Source organism: Anopheles moucheti, chromosome 3 (genome assembly GCF_943734755.1).
Source record: "Anopheles moucheti chromosome 3, idAnoMoucSN_F20_07, whole genome shotgun sequence".
NCBI lineage: Eukaryota > Metazoa > Arthropoda > Insecta > Diptera > Culicidae > Anopheles > Anopheles moucheti.
In genome coordinates this window covers 72,786,175-72,805,495 of record NC_069141.1, presented here as the reverse complement: position 1 = coordinate 72,805,495, position 19,321 = coordinate 72,786,175, and the positions used below count along the sequence as shown (strand labels likewise).

General features: G+C 44.8%; 7 protein-coding genes across 7 annotated transcripts; 3 read left to right on the top strand and 4 right to left on the bottom strand.

The window, feature by feature from the left end:
* The first annotated feature begins 1,458 nt into the window (after nucleotides 1-1,458).
* On the top strand, nucleotides 1,459-2,812 carry LOC128301051 (proteasome subunit alpha type-4). The gene is made up of 5 exons (XM_053037354.1): nucleotides 1,459-1,581; nucleotides 1,729-1,934; nucleotides 2,001-2,298; nucleotides 2,362-2,485; nucleotides 2,551-2,812. Exons 1-5 carry the CDS (start codon nucleotides 1,579-1,581, stop codon nucleotides 2,700-2,702), a joined length of 783 nt encoding a protein of 260 aa, XP_052893314.1. The 5' UTR covers nucleotides 1,459-1,578; the 3' UTR covers nucleotides 2,703-2,812.
* LOC128301050 (protein immune deficiency) lies at nucleotides 2,742-4,092 on the bottom strand. The gene is made up of 2 exons (XM_053037352.1): nucleotides 3,370-4,092; nucleotides 2,742-3,310 (listed from the first exon to the last, which is right to left on the bottom strand). The coding sequence occupies exons 1-2, from the start codon at nucleotides 4,030-4,032 to the stop codon at nucleotides 3,155-3,157; spliced, it is 819 nt and encodes a 272-aa protein (XP_052893312.1). The 5' UTR covers nucleotides 4,033-4,092; the 3' UTR covers nucleotides 2,742-3,154.
* A 402-nt stretch (nucleotides 4,093-4,494) lies between these two features.
* Nucleotides 4,495-7,910, top strand: LOC128301309 (GPI ethanolamine phosphate transferase 2). Its single transcript, XM_053037710.1, has 8 exons — nucleotides 4,495-4,663; nucleotides 4,733-5,132; nucleotides 5,207-5,395; nucleotides 5,454-5,796; nucleotides 5,860-6,850; nucleotides 6,919-7,240; nucleotides 7,304-7,476; nucleotides 7,538-7,910. Exons 1-8 carry the CDS (start codon nucleotides 4,512-4,514, stop codon nucleotides 7,779-7,781), a joined length of 2,814 nt encoding a protein of 937 aa, XP_052893670.1. The 5' UTR covers nucleotides 4,495-4,511; the 3' UTR covers nucleotides 7,782-7,910.
* On the bottom strand, nucleotides 7,863-10,837 carry LOC128301310 (origin recognition complex subunit 1). The gene is made up of 3 exons (XM_053037712.1): nucleotides 10,670-10,837; nucleotides 10,412-10,597; nucleotides 7,863-10,339 (listed from the first exon to the last, which is right to left on the bottom strand). Exons 1-3 carry the CDS (start codon nucleotides 10,783-10,785, stop codon nucleotides 8,023-8,025), a joined length of 2,619 nt encoding a protein of 872 aa, XP_052893672.1. The 5' UTR covers nucleotides 10,786-10,837; the 3' UTR covers nucleotides 7,863-8,022.
* A 403-nt stretch (nucleotides 10,838-11,240) lies between these two features.
* LOC128301111 (DNA replication licensing factor MCM4) lies at nucleotides 11,241-14,421 on the top strand. Its single transcript, XM_053037437.1, has 6 exons — nucleotides 11,241-11,416; nucleotides 11,479-12,029; nucleotides 12,090-12,188; nucleotides 12,258-13,237; nucleotides 13,308-14,127; nucleotides 14,197-14,421. The coding sequence occupies exons 1-6, from the start codon at nucleotides 11,332-11,334 to the stop codon at nucleotides 14,290-14,292; spliced, it is 2,631 nt and encodes an 876-aa protein (XP_052893397.1). The 5' UTR covers nucleotides 11,241-11,331; the 3' UTR covers nucleotides 14,293-14,421.
* LOC128301112 (uncharacterized) lies at nucleotides 14,305-15,525 on the bottom strand. Its single transcript, XM_053037438.1, has 3 exons — nucleotides 15,183-15,525; nucleotides 14,838-15,098; nucleotides 14,305-14,774 (listed from the first exon to the last, which is right to left on the bottom strand). The coding sequence occupies exons 1-3, from the start codon at nucleotides 15,487-15,489 to the stop codon at nucleotides 14,578-14,580; spliced, it is 765 nt and encodes a 254-aa protein (XP_052893398.1). The 5' UTR covers nucleotides 15,490-15,525; the 3' UTR covers nucleotides 14,305-14,577.
* Nucleotides 15,526-16,234: 709 nt separating this feature from the next.
* On the bottom strand, nucleotides 16,235-17,934 carry LOC128303803 (transcription factor grauzone-like). The gene is made up of 2 exons (XM_053040869.1): nucleotides 17,812-17,934; nucleotides 16,235-17,732 (listed from the first exon to the last, which is right to left on the bottom strand). The coding sequence occupies exons 1-2, from the start codon at nucleotides 17,932-17,934 to the stop codon at nucleotides 16,290-16,292; spliced, it is 1,566 nt and encodes a 521-aa protein (XP_052896829.1). The 3' UTR covers nucleotides 16,235-16,289.
* Between the last annotated feature and the right edge of the window lie 1,387 nt (nucleotides 17,935-19,321).

Below are 19,321 nucleotides of genomic sequence, written 5' to 3'. Positions count from 1 at the left end.
GCATTAGAGAACCGGGAAAGCGGCACCATCCACACCCACCCACACTCACACACACCCACCTCCCTCGCTTGCGTTTTTCTCGGTGTAACTCCTTCCAGGTACCGTTCGGTTGGGCCCGTTATTATACAATCTTCATGTTTAATTTCACTTCTTTCGGCCCACTCGGATGGAAAGTCTACGGCGAGGACTCTCTGCCACAGTAAAGCAAGTCGCGTCTCCTCCCGCTGCGAGGGACGCCCACTACATAATACGATTAGATTCTACATGAGTGACTTTTCCTGTCAGCAAGACTTCGCCTGCATCAACGGTTGCGCGAGCATGTTTTGCCCGTTGTTCTGACAGGTGCGTTTACCCCACTATCAAGCCACCACAATCACAGATACGCTGGTTTTACGATGAGCCCAATTTAACGTACAATTATTATTGTTTGAAATCGCTCGAGCTCAAACCCGTTCGGTGGCACTGCGTGGGCGTTGTGTGCCGAGCGCGTTTGAACACCTCGACCGTTTGCACTTAACTGATGCTAGCATTCCGGCCGCGGTATGGACCGAGCCCTTAGTGGGCCGCAAATCAAACCAACATAGAGCAGCAGCATCGCGCATCCCTTCCTCGATGACGATTAGTGCGCTCGTGGCGCATCGTTCACACTATTTGGGTAAGAGATGTTCCCGCTCGTCCGACTTGTCTCTCGCGCCGGTGTGCATAGAGCGAGCACCGGGCCAGCTGGGCTTGAGGTTCGCCGTTCAATGGAATGCTAATTGAGCGGTGAGTAGCTTTTCATGCTCCGATGTGGCGCACTTAATGTTCTACACCATCAAACGTGAGCATTTAGCGGATTTGTGTACCTTTTTCTTCCAAGCAAATACAATTGAATATGTTGGTCAAGATGTTGATAATGTGGTTCAAGTTGGTGTAAGTTAATTTGCTATTATCTGATCATCTAATAAACATCTAGCGCAGCTTTATGCTAAACACTGTCAATTTAATTAAGTTTTCATTAAACCATATTATATACTTTTAACACATAATTTCCCATAATTCATATGTATATTTCAAATGAGTAATTATCAAAAAAAAAACAAAGAAAAAGCAATAAATATTAGTATTACGGTACAAACGTGTTGGTAGGTGCTTCACACGTGTCTCAAGCGCGTGAAAAGAGCACGTGGTAGCCTCAAATTTCACCCTTTTTATAACAAACTTTTATTGAATTCATTTCAAAGATGCTATTTATTTGGACGAATTCTCAAAGATCAAACCATTATAAATGTAAAAGTGTTGATAAAAACAATCTGATTCGTACGAACTTTGGTTCGTTTGATTTTCAAATCTGATCCTGCTCGACCTGTCGGGAAAATCTGCTCGACAGTCCGGATAATGCAGAAACTACTCGATTGACCCGGATCAACGAGATGAAGCGATTCCGCCCAACGATGACAGTTCAAAATACGCTGTGCTATTGACAGTCATCAAAACTGGAGTTGCTGTTTACGTCCGAGTCGTGAATAGCTGTGCTAATTTCGCAGAATTTGATCACTTAATTCGTTGTTGTCTGCCTTCCGATAAGAATAATTGAAAATGGTAAGTGCGCGTAAGTTATAAAGTCGTTTTAAAACCGTTTAGTGTCAACTGTGGGACTTTTGTTTTGGAACCGATGCGGATGCCGCATCATGTCATTGAGGTTATAACCTGTCGGATTTGTGCTAACTCACCTTTGGTGTTTTGCAGGCTCGTCGTTATGATTCCCGTACTACGATTTTCTCGCCGGAAGGCCGATTGTACCAGGTTGAGTATGCGATGGAAGCCATTTCACACGCCGGTACATCGCTAGGCATTCTGGCGAAGGATGGTATACTGTTGGCGGCGGAGCGCCGCAACACAAACAAGCTGTTGGACAATGTAATCTTCTCTGAGAAAATTTACAAGCTGAACGAGTAAGTACAAACCATGCACTTTACACGAGCTGTCCGCCCTATAATATTTTGTGTATTTTGTTGCAGAGATATGGTGTGTTCAGTGGCCGGTATTACTTCCGATGCGAATGTCCTTACCAACCTGCTTCGGGTCATCGCCCAGCGGTACCAACTGAACTACGGGGAGGCTATGCCCTGCGAACAGCTGGTCTCTCATCTTTGTGATGTGAAACAGGCGTACACGCAGTACGGTGGCAAGCGGCCCTTCGGTGTTTCCATCTTGTACATGGGATGGGATAAGCATTACGGATACCAGCTGTACCAGTCGGATCCCAGCGGAAACTATGGTGGATGGAAAGCCACATGTATCGGGAACAATTCAGCGGTATGAATACTTTAAAATCCGTTTAAGGGGAATGTTTGTAAGCAAATGTTTTGATAATTACAGGCCGCTGTTTCCGCTCTAAAGCAGGAACTGAGTGATAGCGATATCAGTCTAACGCAGGCACAGGACTTGGCTGTGAAAGTACTGTCCAAAACGCTGGACATGACCAAGCTTACGTCAGAGAAAAGTAAGTACATTGTTATTAATACGTCTTTTATAAGTATTTACTATGGTGCCTGTCTAAAATTTCAGTTGAAATGGCTGTTCTTACGCGTGAAAATAACAAGACGGTCATAAAAATTTTGTCCAGCACAGAGGTCGATGGGTTAATCGCAAAGCATGAGAAGGCAGAGGCTGAAGCAGAAGCCGCCAAGAAGGAAAAACTTGGTCAAACATCAAAATAAAACATAATTTGCATATAAGTTGTTCGGTTCAGGTTGAGATGATTGTGTACAACGGGACAGAGGAAACATAAAAATAAATCAACGCACGTAATAACGGTGCAACCATTCAGGATTCTTAATGAAATAGTTATGCTTTGCTTGCTCACACATGTTGGTGACACAAACGGGTATGTAAAATGTATAGATAGTTTATTTGTTAGACAATTTACATGACTGTGTCGTGAAATCGTTCTGGCTTACCTGATTATACGTATTGTACTGGTTTATCATAAGTCGGATCTTTTTCAATTGTAACATTGGTAAAAGGCACTTTTTCTGCATTGCTTTCGAGCATTTGGAGTGTACGATATCACAATCTCACCCAGGATGAGGTAAAAGTCTCACCCAGTTTTCTTTACACATCTGAATGGAAATGAACTTAATGGAAAACGTTACGTTAAATACTAACTTCTTTAACCGGAACCGTTATCTGTTTTCCGTTGTTTCCACACCTGCTTGATGTAGTATACTGTTTCTTTGTGTTTGTTGTCCCACAAAAGTGTAACAAGTCGCCCAAGCGTTGGATCATCATCGTTGCGAGTCCAATCCAACACGAAGCTGTAAATTTGCTGAAACCAAACATAATTTTATCAGTAACCAGTTGTCTCGTTAGTCTAACTAAGGCTACCTCAGCCAATGTGCTGTTATCTGCCTCAAACGCGTCAATCTGTCCCTCAGAGTATTCAAGCTTGCGGGCGAAACTTTTCCATCCATACCCTAAATGACGGGACACCGTATCGATAATCTCTGCGTCAACCTCGTCCAGGCTCTGCATCATTTGCGATATGGTACTGGACAGCCGCAAGTTAGCCCATTTGACGCCGGATGTGCGCGGTAAAGAACCACTTGTTGAAGCTCCTTCGTCCATCACGGCGGAGTTGAACGTGTAATTGTTTCCAATGTGCAGATTGTTTGCATTCCTTATCTGATACACCTGCATTCCGGTCGTGTTGGAAATGGACGTTTGTGGGGCTGTAAGCGTGTTGTGCTGCACATTGTTCACTATCGTTTGTGGTGGAGTTTGATTTTCTCCTGCAATCGGCTGCAACGATTGCGGCGTGTTGTTCGGCACGAGAGCCAGGCTTTCCATTGCGGGCACCACCATTCCGATGTTTGCATTACCATTTGGGAAATTCCCATTCTGCGTTACGGGAACATTGCCACCGGCCATTGTCACTTCCTGGTGCGTATCTGTTTTTCGTCTTGGAGGTAATGGAGCAGCATCTGTTTCCAGCTTGGATGCATCATTTTTCCTAAATAGAGTTTCGATTATATTGGAAAATTTCACCATTTCGTTGACCGAAGCACATAAATTAACGAACAGAACGAGGTTCTTTTGTTTTGCCTACGCTGTACGTGCGTATGGAACCAAAACACTTCTGCAACTAGCTGTCAGTTGGAACAATGACTAATCGGCCAGTTCACAACCCGCAAACAAGGATTATACAAAGCTTTTCATAAAGTATAGGAAATTTTCTTTAAAGTAATGATTGTTTGCATACGTTCCAAAAAACCGCCCATTTTTTTAAATAAAAATTACAAAGTTTCGAAAAAGTTACTCTTGGTGATTTGAGTCTGGTGAGTTTGGCAACAATGCCGATTTGTTTTGATTCATAGCGTCAACACTGCCTTGCCCTTGACAAACCATTGTGTAACGCAGCATTGTTTATCTTGCTTTCATCCTGAACAGTAAACAAGTGGAGAAAATTACATTTTGCCGGTAAAATGAAAGTAAAAGTGTGCTAAATTACTACAAGCTGCATCCACGCTATGAACGTCCGACACGATCACATAGCGGTCTACACTTTTGTGGTGTTTTTATTTTCGTTCAGTTTGTTCTGCTACGGATTCTTCCCATTATCCTTTTCTCCTTCAACAAAGGCCTCCTTTGACGAGCTACCTCAAAGTATCGGGAATGCAAGGTATCTGATATACTTCAATCGAGTTTAGGGACATTCTCGCTAACTTTTACTCTACTTCTTTTATTGTAGCTTCAATGGCACCGATTACAAACCCCGTATTTCAAGAGCCATCCTGATGGTGATAGACGCCCTTCGGATGGATTTTGTGGTGCAGGAAGAAAACTTCCAATTTCTTAACCAACTCCTCAGCGATGGTAAAGCTTGCCTGTACCGTCTGCAGGTCCATCCGCCGACAGTGACAATGCCGCGTATAAAGGCGATGACATCCGGTGCCATTCCCAGCTTTCTGGACGTGATTCTCAACCTGGGCAGTCCGGAAATGCAGCTAGATACCTTTCTGTACCAGATGAAGCAACGGCAGCAGAAAACCGTGTTCTATGGCGACAACACATGGACTAATATGTTTCCGGACATATTTCATCGTCGGGGTGAGAATACGGATTCGTTGTATGTAAACGATTTTTATAAGGTAATGCTTTAAATCTTGCCGAAAAAATGGGTGTGGACAAGTGTGAATTTATTGCATTTCCTTTCTTGCTGCAGGGCGATCAAAACATAACAAGGCTTCTAAATATGGAACTTCAGATGTACGATTGGAAGCTCATGATCCTGCACTATCTTGGATTGGATCATATTGGACACGTGGAAGGTCCTTATAGTCATAAAGTGCCGGGAAAACTACGGGAAATGGATACAGTTATTAAAACCATATATCAAACCATGGACAAATGGGTAGGTTGCAAATGTTCGCAAGCAAGACGAGTGTTAAACGTGATAACTACTCTTCTAGAAACAAAAGTATTACACCAAACCATTGCTAATAATTACCGGTGATCATGGTATGCGTGATTCCGGTGGGCATGGAGGATCAACGCACCCGGAAACAATTGTCCCGGTTTTAATTGTAAGCGATCAATGTGCGCAAAGTGAAGATACATTCCTGCAGATCGATCTGGCGCCCACCATGTCCATCCTGATGGGTGTTGCGATACCGTACGCGTCCATCGGTTCAATGATTGATCCTGCGCTAAAGATGTTACATCGAAGGGATATGCTTTATGCGCTGTATTACAACACTCAAAGACTGGCCTCCAAAGTGGAAACTTTATTAAGGGATAAATTTAAGCAAACTGGTAAGATCGAATGCCTTTTGCTGTATACTTACAGAATTTTAACTTATTTTTGCATTTTTTTAGAAGTCCACAAATCATTCGAGGAAGCGAAAGAACTGCATCAACAATTTCTGCAGGATACGACTGATATTTCCGCCTACAAACGTGCCCTTCTGCTGTATTCATCCGTGTCGAAAAACCTAACTCAGCTGCTTATTTCCAGCTATATACGATACGACATCGTGTTCATCCTTATTGGTACAATTATGGCTCTGTTATGTGCGGCCATTGCAGTCACCCAACTGCTCCAGCACGACACCAATGCAACCGTTTTGCCTTTGCACCCAAAACTGTTTCCCAGCATCAATTGCGTGCTGTTGAGTTTTCTGCTGCTGAAGCTTTTATCGTTCGAAAAGGAATCCGTCCAAGAAGCGACACATGCATTTCACGCCGCAATCGTCCTGGTGTCTGTAGTGTATTTCACGCTTTGGGTGATATTGACCCATTTGCTCAAGGGTGTAAAAGCATCCGCTGTAACGTGGTTCCATGAGGGTACATCGTTTCTTTCACCATTCATTTGGTGCGGTGTAGGGTTCCATTGCGTTTCGCTCGCAAGTAGTTCCTTCGTGGAGGAAGAGCATCAAACGTGGTACTATCTTATCAGCAGCGTTATGGTGCTGCTCACCCTGCAGCAGGTTAACGTAATGAACAGTACGATCGGCGTGATTAAGCACACCAAAACCGATCCATCGCTTGTGGAAGTGTGCAAGGAAGAGCGTAGCATGTTCTGTGTCGCTTCGATAGCTTTCGTCTGCATCCACGTGCTTATACGGCGCTTTAACCAAACGGGCGACAAATGGCAACATATTCCCGATGTTGGCGATTGGTTATCAAAGGATGAACATAAGGTTTGGCTTAGTGTGACCATGTTTATAGGATTGTGTTACTTGGTGTACCAAATTTGCTACATGGCAGGATTGCTCACCACCGTACTGTCGATGACAGCGTCCATGCTTATCTACTACTACCGTGCAGCGTCTGGCACCGTGAGCATCTTCGGACTAAGCGCATCCAAGTAAATATCCGGACGGACATTAGTGACCCCCAAAGGACGATATTTAACAAAAGAATTTTTAATTTCAGCTCATCCATTTGTCTCACGATATTTTGGATCAATTTGGTGGAAATATTCTTCATCGGATTTCTACCCATGGTGTACCGTGCGATTGTGGCACGCACCACTCCAACGCGCACCGGTGAATTGTACAGTAACTGCATTATCATCATTGCACTACTATCCGCCTTGTTGCACAAACCGCACAACGTGCTGCTAGTGGGCACTCTGTTTGCTACGAGTAGATTCCTAACGGAGCGCATAGATCGCATCGCGGACGACAAGTATTGTAGCGTAATGCTGAAAGTAATTACCCATTATTGGTTGGGGAAAACATTCTACTTCTATCAGGTAATTTCGTGTGACTTCGATATTGTTGTGCGCGTTTAAGCGTCACCTTAACATGTTTTGCAGGGCAACTCGAACAGCTTGGCTACGATCGATCTTAATGCCGGGTACGTGGGACTGAATAAGTTCGATATCGTTCGAGTGGGATTGTTCCTGACGCTTCATACCTTTAGTGGGCCTATTTTAAGCTTTCTGCTACTGCTTCATCACATTTTCATGGACAATGAGCGGGACGTAAGGTAAGTACACGAAGCAAACGGTTATGTACCGTTCCCTAACGTTCTATTTTTGCTTCCGCAGACAACAACACCGGTCCGAAACGAGTAATAACATAAGGGAACGGATTCTTACCCTGCTAAACGTACTTATTACGGTACCAGTGAGCTTTTTCCTTGCAGTAGCCACAATATTGCGCGATCACATATTTGTGTGGACCGTATTTTCTCCAAAGATCATCTATGAGTATTTTACCGTGTGGTTAGTACTAATACAGGTAATTCTAGTCATCTCACTGTTGCCAAAGCCAATGAGCTCGGGTGTGTGAAAGTGTTTCATGGCAAAGAGCAAAATTTAAAATAAACTTTTGTGGGATTTTCTATTTATGTACATTCTTCGGTGCTTTTTTGCTCAATTTCTTCTTTCTTTCAATTAAATCGACAATTTAACAGAAGATCTCAACGTATAGGTAAAGGATAAGATAGACTTTTTTTTTAATAAACCTTATTTCTTAAGCATCAATAAAAATAATGTAGTCAAATGTGTTGCCAGCACAATACAGTACGCATCTACAGCAGTTTGCTAGCTTGCAGTGCAAAATGCACATCGTCCGTGCTAATGTTTAGTAAAATTTTCTGAAAAATGTCGTTCCTGCCGCCCTCACATATGAGTATGCGGGACGCCGTCAGCCGTGCGCAAATACCCATTGCTCTACCGGGGTTCGGAACGCTTATGCCCGAAAATGCAGCCAGCGATTCGAGTTGTGCATAAACCCCAAGAAAGTTACATTCCTCAATCCCCGTACGCATCACTTCGGCAGTAACGGCCTGCAGGAATAGTTGTTCCATGCGCGACGAGCTGCGTATGATTCGTACCTTGGCGCTCGTGATCATTTCCGTCAACGCTTGCTGTACGTGCACCATCGAAACCGTCACGGGCTGATCGGTTTTTCTGGCTTGATCGTTTGCCAATTCTGTAGCTCGGCGGCAAATATCCAACGCACGGCGTGCGTCACCAGAAACAGCCGCGACCTTACGTGCTACCAGCTGAACAGCGTCGTTATTGAAGGAACTCATGCCTACCAGACGCGCCATCACAATCTCCTGCAACTGGCGGAAGTTGTACGGTTGGAAGGTTAGCCGGGTAAGCCCGAGTCGGGATGAAATTTTCCCCATCAATAAACGCTCCGGAAGATCCATAGTGTTCGCGATCGTGACAACGATCAGTTGAGCCGTCGCTAGGGTAGGCCAGTTCAGTATGTTGTACACCACATCCTGACGCTTGTTGCAAAGTATGTCCAGTTCGTCCACCAGCAACACCGTCGTGATGCGTCGTGGAGCTTTGGTGGTGAATCGCTTATTCAACAAATTGTACGCTTGTTCCCAGGCCAGTGTCTTCCCGGTCAGCTGCCGATGGATGTGAACGTATGCCTGCCGTGGCTCGGTTAGTCTCATGCCATTGATGTCGATAAACTCGAACTTGGGTATATGCTCTTCCTCCGACAGATGCCGAAGCGCACGTATAACAGCCGTCGTGGTGGCCGTTTTGCCCGTTCCAGGAACTCCGGAAATGTACATACAACCACCGCAGCCATCGAAAATTTTACCCTCCAAAAAGTTGTAGATCTCTTCGTACTCCTTCTCGCGGCACGGAAGACTACTCGGGATGGCCGATACGTGAAGGCGCTCGCGCGCGAGTGCCAGTTCGTTTGTACCATCCCCTATTGGAGCCGCTCGCGAGGCAATCGTCGGCTTAATGGTACCTTCACGGATAAGTTTCATTTTGCTGGCGCTTTTTGGGGTGGATTTGGTGGCGCTCGATCTGCTACTACTGCTCGTACCAAGCGAGGATCGGATAGATCGCTTAGGTGTTTTAGGTTCTTCTATTGGCTCTGGGGCCGCTTTCTTAGGCGATAGCTCAAGCAGCCGCGATACACGACGTCCGTTCGAACATTCCTCAACAATATTCGATAGTTGTATGTTTCGTTTCGGAGTACCGGCGGGTTGCAGCGCTTTGCTGTTAGGCGTCTTCAGGATGCTTTTCCTACGCCCCGTCGGTGTACTCACCATTTCGACATCTGATGGAAGCAGTGATTTACGACACTTGGGCGGAGAGACATGATCGTGTGAAACGGCAGAAGTCGTAACACGCTTTCGCAGCGATCGCGGTGTGTCAGGATTTTTCTGATTCTCCGAGAGGCGCAGTTTAATCTTTATCTCCTGTTCGTTGTTTCTTGTACCATCGCGGACAATCGAGTAATTGAGACATTCATCATCGGTGCCACTGTTGGATGCGTTGGATACACTTGCCTTGGTGCTTAGCCGTAAGTTTACACCGCTTCGACGCCCTTTCTGCAGCTTAGTCTTTTTGTCCTCGTTGTCACTAATTTCTATCTCACTGAGGATGTCCGTGATTTGATGGATGTTCTGCCTCACATCGACGATCTTTACAGCCCAACAATCTTCTATCAACTTGCTCTTCTGTTGGGGATTGAGCGTTACCAAGCTTTCCATCGATTTGGATCGCGTAAGTTTAAGTTTTGGTGTTTTAGGAGTTTCCACCATTGGTTGATTCGATCTATCGTACATCGATCTTCTTTTGCGCGGTGTTACAGCTTCAGGGATTGGAATCAACGGTTCGAGATTCCATTTTCTTACGGTTGATTTAACCAACTTGTACCGGGCGAAGAACGCAGGGCAGCGTGCGGAAGATTTAACCCGCTGCAGCTCTTTCAAGTCTACCTGCGATGATACGTGTTCGACCGAGCAAAGATTAAAAATAGTTTCGATTGAAATGTCCGGGCTGAAGCGACTATCGGCAATGACTTCGCGTGCATCAAATGTGAAGTTCTCATCGCGTGTGAATGTTTTGGGCAAAGCAGCCGGTCTGCAAAGAAAAGAAAATTATAAATCTATTGGTAAAGGACGTTACGTTGGCTAAACTGTGAGTCGCCTTTACCTTGAATACCATTCAACAATTGCCCGACACGGATCCATATTAGTGCAATCAGCGTTCAATACCTCGTACAGATGAACAATTCGTGCCACATCACACCCGTCTACCGAGTCTGGTTCAGCCGCATCCATGTCGGAGACGAGCACGAAATTTCCCACCTCCAGCGTCAGGGCACCGAATATGCATTTCCTTGCAAATAGAAAACCCAATTAATATCCCATTTGTCTCCGTACCGTACCCATCAACGAAACGGCAACATACGAATAGAAAGCGGTAAAATGATGCTTCACAATATTTATTTCCGGATGGTATTGTTTGCCAACCCAGGTGATTGGGAGGTTAAGCTTATTGTTGTTGTAAAGTTTCGTTTTATTCATAATTTAACTAATTTCACACTTAAAGATCACGACACCGAGAGAACAACACAACACGGATGTTTTGGCGCGAATGATATGAAAGGTTCAAAAAGATGGCTATAAAGTGTTTGAACGATTGAACCGTTTCGCTCCCAAGGTGAGTAAAATATAGATGCGGTGCGGTACGTTGTTTTGTGATATTTTAAAAATTTTCAACGATTTTTGATATTTTGTACCGCGAAATTTAAGCTTAATTAATTTTTGATCAAAAAGGTTGAATCATTTGATTACGGATTTGGCAGAGAGTGAGTATTTTCCACACAACAAAACAAAATTTATTTCGCATCGCTCTTCTATAAACCGCGATAAACCGTTTCGTTGCTAGAAAAACTATCAACGAGAAAACTTTCTTGCACAACAAAAGCGCGCGTTTTTGTGTTTATCAAAAATCTTTGCTTGTTGCATCGAAAGCGGTCCCGAGTGCTCTGCAGCTGATTATTTAAGAATTAAACAAGTATTCTTGTGTAGTTTTGGACAGTTTTTGTTTCGGTTTGATAACGCGTCACAATGTCGAGCCCTGCTAGATCAACTCGCAGTCGCCGGGGTGTTGATAGCTCCCAGGAAAATTCACAAAGAACCCCGTCCAAGCAGGGTAAGTATTACGGCAGCCGTACTGCGAAAGTAAGCTAATTGCTCATACGCTGTACTTTACAGGCACTTCCAACAGTGAAACCGAAACGCCAATGCGCATCGGAAGTAGCATGCCCCAGAATGGAGCGAGTATAGCGATTGAAGGTTCCGATCAGGTAACGGTGCCCACCTCACCGGCGGCGGATGCTTCGGTATTACAGGCGACCAGTCCGTACAGTCGAACTGTTGGCATGAGTCAGATAGATATCAGCTCGCCGTTGAACTATGGAACACCCAGCTCGATGGGCTCGATCCGTACACCCCGGTCCGGTGTTCGTGGTACACCGATGCGTCAGCGTCCGGATCTACGGGTTGATAAACAATCTCGGCAGGTTAACGTAGGCAGCTCGGATGCCCATCTTGACCCCATTCGCGAGGAAAGCCAAGCGTCGGCTGCTGATTTGCCGAGCTCCGGACCCCGGCTGGTTGTGTGGGGTACGAATGTCGTGGTGACGGAATGTATGAGCAAGTTTAAGCAATTCATAATGCGTTACATCGATCCGAATGCGGCACAGGATGAATTGACTGAGGGAATCAACCTTAACGAGCCGCTGTACATGCAAAAGCTGGAAGAGGTAGGCTAAGGCAGGGCGATGGAATTAATGTTTTGTGAATTAATCCATGTTTTGTTATAGATCCATACGCTGGAGGAACCTTATTTGAATTTCAACTGTGCACATTTGAAGACGTTCGACGAGACCTTGTATCGTCAGTTGATATGTTATCCTCAAGATGTAAGTGAAGCGCGACATACGCAAGCAATACTCAAGATTAGTCTAACTTTCTGTATCACCTCGATTTAGGTAATCCCAGCGCTGGATATGGCAGTGAATGAGATGTTCTTCGAACGATACCCGGCCGCTATTCTGGACCATCAGATTCAAGTTCGCCCGTTCAATGCGGACAAGACGCGCAACATGCGCGCCCTCAATCCGGAAGACATTGATCAAATCATCACGATTAGCGGCATGGTGATCCGTTCGTCGAACATTGTGCCCGAGATGCGATGTGCATTCTTCAAGTGTTCGATCTGTAGTTTTTCCGTCGTGGTCGAGTTGGAACGGGGCCGTATCGCGGAACCGACGCTCTGTTCGCATTGCAACACGAACCATTGCTTCCAGCTCATTCACAACCGTTCTCAGTTCGCCGATCGGCAGCTCATCAAGCTGCAAGAATCACCCGACGATATGGCCGCCGGTCAAACACCGCACAACGTGCTGCTCATGGCGCACGAAGATTTGGTGGACAAGGTACAGCCGGGTGATCGGGTCACGGTGACAGGAATCTACAAAGCGATGCCGATTCAGGAGAATCCACGGCAGTCGAGCATGAAGTCGGTGTACCGGACGCACATCGATGTGCTTCACTTCCGCAAGGTAGACGACAAGCGGCTGTACGAAGAGGAAGAGGGCAAGGACCATATGTTCCCACCGGAACGGATTGAGTTGCTAAAGAAGATCGCCGAAAAGCCGGACGTGTACGATCGTTTGGTGCGCTGCATTGCTCCGTCCATTTACGAAAACACGGACATCAAGAAGGGCATACTGTTGCAAATGTTTGGCGGATCGAAGAAAAAGCAGGCCACCTCGGGCCGGCAAAACTTCCGTGCGGAAATACACATCCTGATGTGCGGTGATCCTGGTACATCGAAGTCGCAGCTGTTGCAGTATGTCTACAATCTGGTGCCCCGGACACAGTACACCTCCGGGCGTGGTTCGTCGGCGGTCGGTTTAACGGCATACGTGACGAAGGACACCGAAACGCGGCAGCTGGTTCTGCAAACGTACGTATCATATGGTTATAAGATATTGGAAGCGAATTCTTCAATGTATTTTCTATCCTTCCTCCGGCAGTGGTGCTTTGGTGCTGGCGGATAATGGTGTCTGTTGTATCGATGAGTTCGATAAGATGAATGATTCAACCCGAAGCGTTTTGCACGAGGTGATGGAGCAGCAAACGCTGAGCATTGCAAAGGTTGGCATCATCTGTCAGCTGAACGCTCGCACCTCGATTCTGGCTGCTGCCAATCCTTCCGAATCTCAGTGGAACAAGAACAAAACCATCATTGACAATGTGCAGCTGCCCCATACGCTGATGTCCCGGTTCGATCTGATCTTTCTGATACTGGACCCGCAAGATGAAGTGTTTGATCGTCGCCTGGCCGCCCATCTGGTGTCAATGTACTACGCCTCGCGCGAGGAAGACGAAGATACGTTGGTTGATATGAGTGTGTTGCGTGATTACATAGCGTACGCGAAGGAACACATTAATCCCGTGCTGTCCGAAGAAGCTCAGCAGCGTCTGATTCAGGTGTACGTCGATATGCGGAAGGTAGGAGCCGGTAGAGGACAGATTTCGGCCTACCCACGGCAGTTGGAAAGTTTAATCCGTCTGTCCGAGGCTCACGCTAAGGTACGTCTCAGTGAAACGGTAGAGGTGCAAGATGTCGAAGAAGCTTGGCGTTTGCATCGCGAAGCGTTGAAACAATCAGCGACCGATCCACTGTCGGGCAAGATTGATGTCGGTATCCTGACGACCGGGTTATCCAGCGAGGCACGCAAGAAACGGGCGGAAGTGGTGTCGGCCGTCAAAGGGAATCTTAAAGCGAAGGGCAAAATCTCGACCATTCCGTACCAGAAACTGTTTGGAGAAATCCGGGACGGTTCGCAGGTGGTAAGTGTTAACGGGCGGGTATTAGATGTACATTGGATTTTAATTCATTCCCGGTGGTTATTTTTTCAGCTCATCACTAAGGAAATGTTTGAGGATGCGCTTAAGGAACTGCAGGACGAAGGAGTTATCGTCATCGTGGGCAACAACACTATACGCGTTTGTTGATTTCAGCACTCATTAAGTTTACACTATCAATTTTGTGCATTTTTATCTTTTTGCTACATCTAATCGTACCTTGTGTGTGGATAGTAATGTTTGGAAATAAAACAGTAATATTTTTTACGTACTTTCACATCAGAAAAGTTTAAAGAGTTCAGTTAACATACTAGACATCTGGAATCTCTTTGTAAAACATTCTTCAGGGGTTTATTGTGCAAAGACATTCTTTTGTGCCTGAGCTAATCTTCCTTTGGTCTATATCGTTCTACCCCAAGCTTGTTTAACAGTTAGCTACGCCTGCACACTTTCACCATCTTTTTTGCGCGGTTTCAAATCGTCCAAATAGATCGTATGCTTTTCGAACAACTGAACCAACTCTTCGTTCGGTTTATTGTACTCTCGATCGAATTCTGAACCCACGCTCCAAAGCGATTCCAGATCGTACTGTTCCCTAGCCTTTGTGGAGAAGATGTGTAGTGCTATGTTGCCTAGAAATGGAAAACGAAGGTTTGGTGAGCGATGATTTCCTCAAGTGTTAAAGCTCGTCCTACCTAAATCCATTGCCATCCAATCGTTGCTTGATTCTCCCTCGATTTTAGGTATAATATCGGTAGGCGTTCGTTTCATCTTGAACACCTTCCGTACAAACTCTGCCATTCCTCGCATGTGCCTAACGCTGCGTCCGGACACTATGCACATGTAGTCCACATATTTGATGTCCTTTGGCACTGTACATACGAATATATTTATAGCATTATTTAACCTCAGAACGGTCACCAAATCTTCTATCTCGTACACTCCGCTTTTCCCCCCTGCAATAGATAACCAAAGAATTATGCAACCAAGAATTGGGAAAGCAAGAATGCATAGTCTGCGACAAAAAGAACGTCACTTACGCGTTAAGTTGATACCACTGTACATATCTGGTAAATCTTGAAGCTTTTCCGGTTGTTGCAATCCCGCCTCATGAAGCATCCTTTCTTCGTCCACATCCAGAATTACCGGTGCATCAGTGTCGCGAAATACCTGGTACTTGGCAGCAATGGACCGGGCACTAGGGATATTCTGTGGATTTTCTTTCATCTGTTTTCGAACTTCCTCCAGCGGGACTTTTGAGGAAAACTCATCATGGAAGGAACGAAACGCGGGCATAATTATGCCACGGTTCAGCTTTGGAATATATCGGCGAATATTAGAGCACATAATTTAACTATTGAGTGGTTAGCGCAAGTACGTCGCAATCGGGCAGATTGCGGACAGCAAAACGACGCAACGTGCAGCTGAAATAAACAATAACAAATCCCATATTGACAGAATGACACTACAGGCAACACCCGAGTTACGCAGTTCTCGACTCGGATTCGGAAATACGCCGATTTTATAAAATTAACATTTCTCGGATTTTCGTATGTAAAATTGAATTTTGTATCAGCAAATTTCAAACAATCAGAAAACAAACGTTACTTTTAACTATTACAAAAAATAGTTATAAATACTATCGGGCTATCATCGGATGAGCATCGGAAAATGATCGGACTAATACCGGATTATGAACGGAATATCATCGGATTTACATCAGATAATTATTCGATTTTCATCGGATTATGTTCGGACTATCATCGGATTATGATCGGATTATCATCGGAATATCTTCGGATTATCATCATCGGATTATTATCGGATAATGGTCGGACTATCATCGGATTATCATAGATTTATGATCGGACTATCATCGGATCAGTCATACTGTCATTGGATTAGCATCGGATAATGATCCGACTAGTATCGGATGATAGTCCGGACAAATCTACTTATGCACACAAACCATGGTGCTTCACCTATATTAGGCTCCTAGACACGACATATCTCATATAAAGAAAAATTTTATTAATTAAATTTATGTTTGGTCTACAATCTATAAAACATGAAATGGAAATGACCTGTACAACACATAAATTCCATTCAACGTGAGATGGCATTTTGCTGCCAACAAATGGAAAGTTTCAAGTAGATACGACGGCCGAACTCATTCTTTTTAACAGCTTCTGTTGCTTTTGAGCCTCCCATTCTTGTGGGTGTTTGCTCTTACGGTGCACATACTTGTTCGCGTTGGAATTAAAAGTGATCCCGCAGAACTCGCACGAGTACAGCGGAATATTCGTATGAATAGACAAATGTTCCTTTAGCGTCAGCTTCGTGTTGAGCTTTTTTCCACAGTATTCACACTCGTACAACTGTTTCTGTCCGTGGGCTCGCGCCTTATGATAAATGAGCGCTCTTCGATTGGGGCTTACGTGCTGGCACTCGTCACACTGAATTGGTCCCGCTTCGTCATGCACGCGCTTGAAGTGGTTCCGGAGGTTCAGCTTATTATCGAACCACTTTTCGCATCGGTCACATTGTACTCGCTCGATCTTTAATAGTCCCAAGTGTGCCTTTATGTGACGTTCCATCGCCAAACTGCAACGGAACTCTTTTCCACAGGTTGGACAGATTTGTTTGTTGTCGCTTCCGTGCATTTTTTGCATGTGCCCTTTCAGCCCGAGCTCGCCGGCTAGAACCTTATCGCAGATGGTACACCGCACCCGCTCGTGACGCTTCTGGTGTTGCTTTAGATGATACAGTTTGTGGAACGAAAAGCTACACTGGTCACATTTGAACTGTCTCGCATCCGGCGCTTCGTGATCTAGTTTGTGCAGATCGAGAGAGAAGGTATTCCGGAACACCTTACCACAGATATCGCACACTATCGAGCCCAGGTGAGCGCCGAGATGTTCAAGCAGACGCGCCCGTCGAAAAAACTTTCGGTTGCAGCACTGCACGTAGCCAGCCGTTCTGTGCTCCTGACGATAATGTTGAAATAGATCTGGAACCGTTTCCGACATGTAGGAGCACATTTCACATCCAAGATGGAAATGTTCACGCAACAGTTTTTCATCCTCCACTCGAGGTCGTTTCTTTTTTCTGGTAACGGGTTCTAGAACCTTCCGTTCATCCTTATCCGGTTCGTCCCAAGCCTGTTCACTCGGAGATACTGTGAGGGTATCTACCTGGTCAATGTCGAAGTCATCGTTTAAGCTTTCGTTTGATTCCGTTTTGATCAAATGATCTCCAACCTGTGTTCCGGTTTGTTGTGCGCTATCCACCAAGGTTTCTACTTTCAACAGTTCAACATGGAAATGTTCGTTGGATGCGACGGAATCAGTGTCCACCGAAAGTCTTCTTACGGTCGTTTCGAGGGAGTTTTTCAATTCTAAACGAAAGTGTTCACTCAATTCCGCTTTAACCATCGAAATTGGGCCATCCTCACCATTGCTTTGTATTGACAGTCTCGCATCTAAATCTGCCTGATTCGAGCGAACCTTTTCACTGTATTCGAAAAATTGTTCTACCGTCACACGACAGCCACGGCAGGCATCAACTGGAAGATTTTCGGTAGGTAAAATCTGTAAAACACATGCACCAAAATATATTGCATCAAGCTGCTTTTGAGAAGCATTGGATGACTCGCTAATGCTAACTTACGGCAAATGGAAACACTGCTTTGAGCTTTGGTTGAAACACTTCATTCGCGATTGCGATTCTTCCTCTGGCAATTCTGGGAAAAGTACGTAAGCATAGGCGACAAATTTCCTGTGCGTTGCTCATTGTAGATTGTGAATTTTAAAGAACCAACCCACCTGGCAAAATCCCACCCATACATATACAAAACCTTCTCAATAATTTCTCAATACCTTCGCGAAAGGCGTCGTTATTGAGAAGGTTTTGAACATGTGTGCGTGTTCGTGTCTCTCCGGCGTTCGTGTCCTCTTCGGGTATCGAGACATATTTCTTTCCATGTGTTAGTGTTAGTTTTCACTTTCATTTCTTTCGTTCTGTTCGGCGACAAAGGAAACACAGTACGATGCACAACACTTGCTATACGAAATACTTTACTTTATTTTAAATATAAAAATAATTATAAGGTCACTTGCACACTACTTTCACTGCACTTAGAAAATAGAAACTGCGAAAACACTGCGAAACAATAGAAAAAAAAATCACTTTTATGGCTGAACGAATGCAGCCTTCCCTCGCTGAGTACATGACTGTGCGGATGACGCTTCCAATGACGCCGTCGGTTGCTCCTGGAATCGTCGTCTGAAACACAAGGAACCAGAAAAAAAATGATATTAGAAAAGGTCCCAAACATTATCCTACAATTTATCTTACCTTATGCAACATGATGCACTAATATTTCACTGCTCCACGGCCGACTTACAAGCGTCCATCATGCAAGCTGCTTCACCACAGCTGAGCACAACATTTACCGACGGCCTCACGGACTGTGTGCATGAGTGTATTGTTCTTTCACTTTCGATCTTTTCCGATCGCGGTTGCAATTGCCACTACACATTGACAAAACGAGTAAAAAAACACATCCGTATTGCTCGATACGGTAAATTCGACACCAACACCAGAGCAAACGCGCTAAATTTCGTGTCCGTACAGCAAAAACCGAAGGCAAACTTCGGGAAATGTCATATGGGAACGAACGGCATTCGTAGTTTGTTTTGAGCTCGCACTCGATTTACAACAATGCGGACAAGGGTTTGACAGGTATTTGTTATTGTTGTGCAGGGTTCGTAGGATGAAAAGTTCCAGTTTCCACCGTTGAAAAGATCGTTTTCAACGTTGATCGTTGATGGAATAGGAAAACATTTATTGTTCAACAGGATCGACAGGATCCGACAGGATCGGTACCGCATTCTATCTCGAGCAGTTTCTTTTTACACATCATTGATTATCCCGCTACGGCCGAAGAATGAAAAACGAAACAGTTCGCCTAGACCACTTGATGTTGCAGCGCTCCGAAACCGTAAAAAAATCCATGGTTTTAGATTTTACTAGCAAATATAAAACCTTGCGCTTATTTCAAGCAGATTTGATTATTTTGTGCTATCATTGCGAAAGATGTACAAAATTAGGTAACTATCGATACATACCTAAGATTACAAAGGAAGATAGAGAACGCGGATAAAGTAAACACGTATAC

Bases quoted from the DNA above. Each gene is read 5' to 3' on its own strand.
- LOC128301051 (XM_053037354.1), top strand. The intron at 1,935-2,000 runs GTAAGTACAAAC...ATTTTGTTGCAG, and splicing joins AAAATTTACAAGCTGAACGA to AGATATGGTGTGTTCAGTGG. The intron at 2,299-2,361 runs GTATGAATACTT...TGATAATTACAG, and splicing joins GTATCGGGAACAATTCAGCG to GCCGCTGTTTCCGCTCTAAA.
- LOC128301050 (XM_053037352.1), bottom strand. From the start codon at position 4,032: ATGGTGAAATTTTCCAATATAATCGAAACTCTATTTAGGAAAAATGAT. The intron at 3,311-3,369 runs GTAGCCTTAGTT...GTTTGGTTTCAG, and splicing joins ATAACAGCACATTGGCTGAG to CAAATTTACAGCTTCGTGTT.
- LOC128301309 (XM_053037710.1), top strand. From the start codon at position 4,512: ATGAACGTCCGACACGATCACATAGCGGTCTACACTTTTGTGGTGTTT. The intron at 5,396-5,453 runs GTAGGTTGCAAA...CTACTCTTCTAG, and splicing joins ATCAAACCATGGACAAATGG to AAACAAAAGTATTACACCAA. The intron at 7,477-7,537 runs GTAAGTACACGA...TTGCTTCCGCAG, and splicing joins GACAATGAGCGGGACGTAAG to ACAACAACACCGGTCCGAAA.
- LOC128301310 (XM_053037712.1), bottom strand. From the start codon at position 10,785: ATGAATAAAACGAAACTTTACAACAACAATAAGCTTAACCTCCCAATC. The intron at 10,598-10,669 runs GTATGTTGCCGT...TCTATTTGCAAG, and splicing joins CATTTTACCGCTTTCTATTC to GAAATGCATATTCGGTGCCC. The intron at 10,340-10,411 runs GTAAAGGCGACT...TTTTCTTTGCAG, and splicing joins ATTGTTGAATGGTATTCAAG to ACCGGCTGCTTTGCCCAAAA.
- LOC128301111 (XM_053037437.1), top strand. From the start codon at position 11,332: ATGTCGAGCCCTGCTAGATCAACTCGCAGTCGCCGGGGTGTTGATAGC. The intron at 12,189-12,257 runs GTAAGTGAAGCG...ACCTCGATTTAG, and splicing joins TGATATGTTATCCTCAAGAT to GTAATCCCAGCGCTGGATAT. The intron at 14,128-14,196 runs GTAAGTGTTAAC...TTATTTTTTCAG, and splicing joins TCCGGGACGGTTCGCAGGTG to CTCATCACTAAGGAAATGTT.
- LOC128301112 (XM_053037438.1), bottom strand. From the start codon at position 15,489: ATGTGCTCTAATATTCGCCGATATATTCCAAAGCTGAACCGTGGCATA. The intron at 15,099-15,182 runs GTAAGTGACGTT...TATCTATTGCAG, and splicing joins CAGTGGTATCAACTTAACGC to GGGGGAAAAGCGGAGTGTAC. The intron at 14,775-14,837 runs GTAGGACGAGCT...TTCCATTTCTAG, and splicing joins TTGGATGGCAATGGATTTAG to GCAACATAGCACTACACATC.
- LOC128303803 (XM_053040869.1), bottom strand. From the start codon at position 17,934: ATGAGCAACGCACAGGAAATTTGTCGCCTATGCTTACGTACTTTTCCC. The intron at 17,733-17,811 runs GTAAGTTAGCAT...TGTGTTTTACAG, and splicing joins AAGCAGTGTTTCCATTTGCC to ATTTTACCTACCGAAAATCT.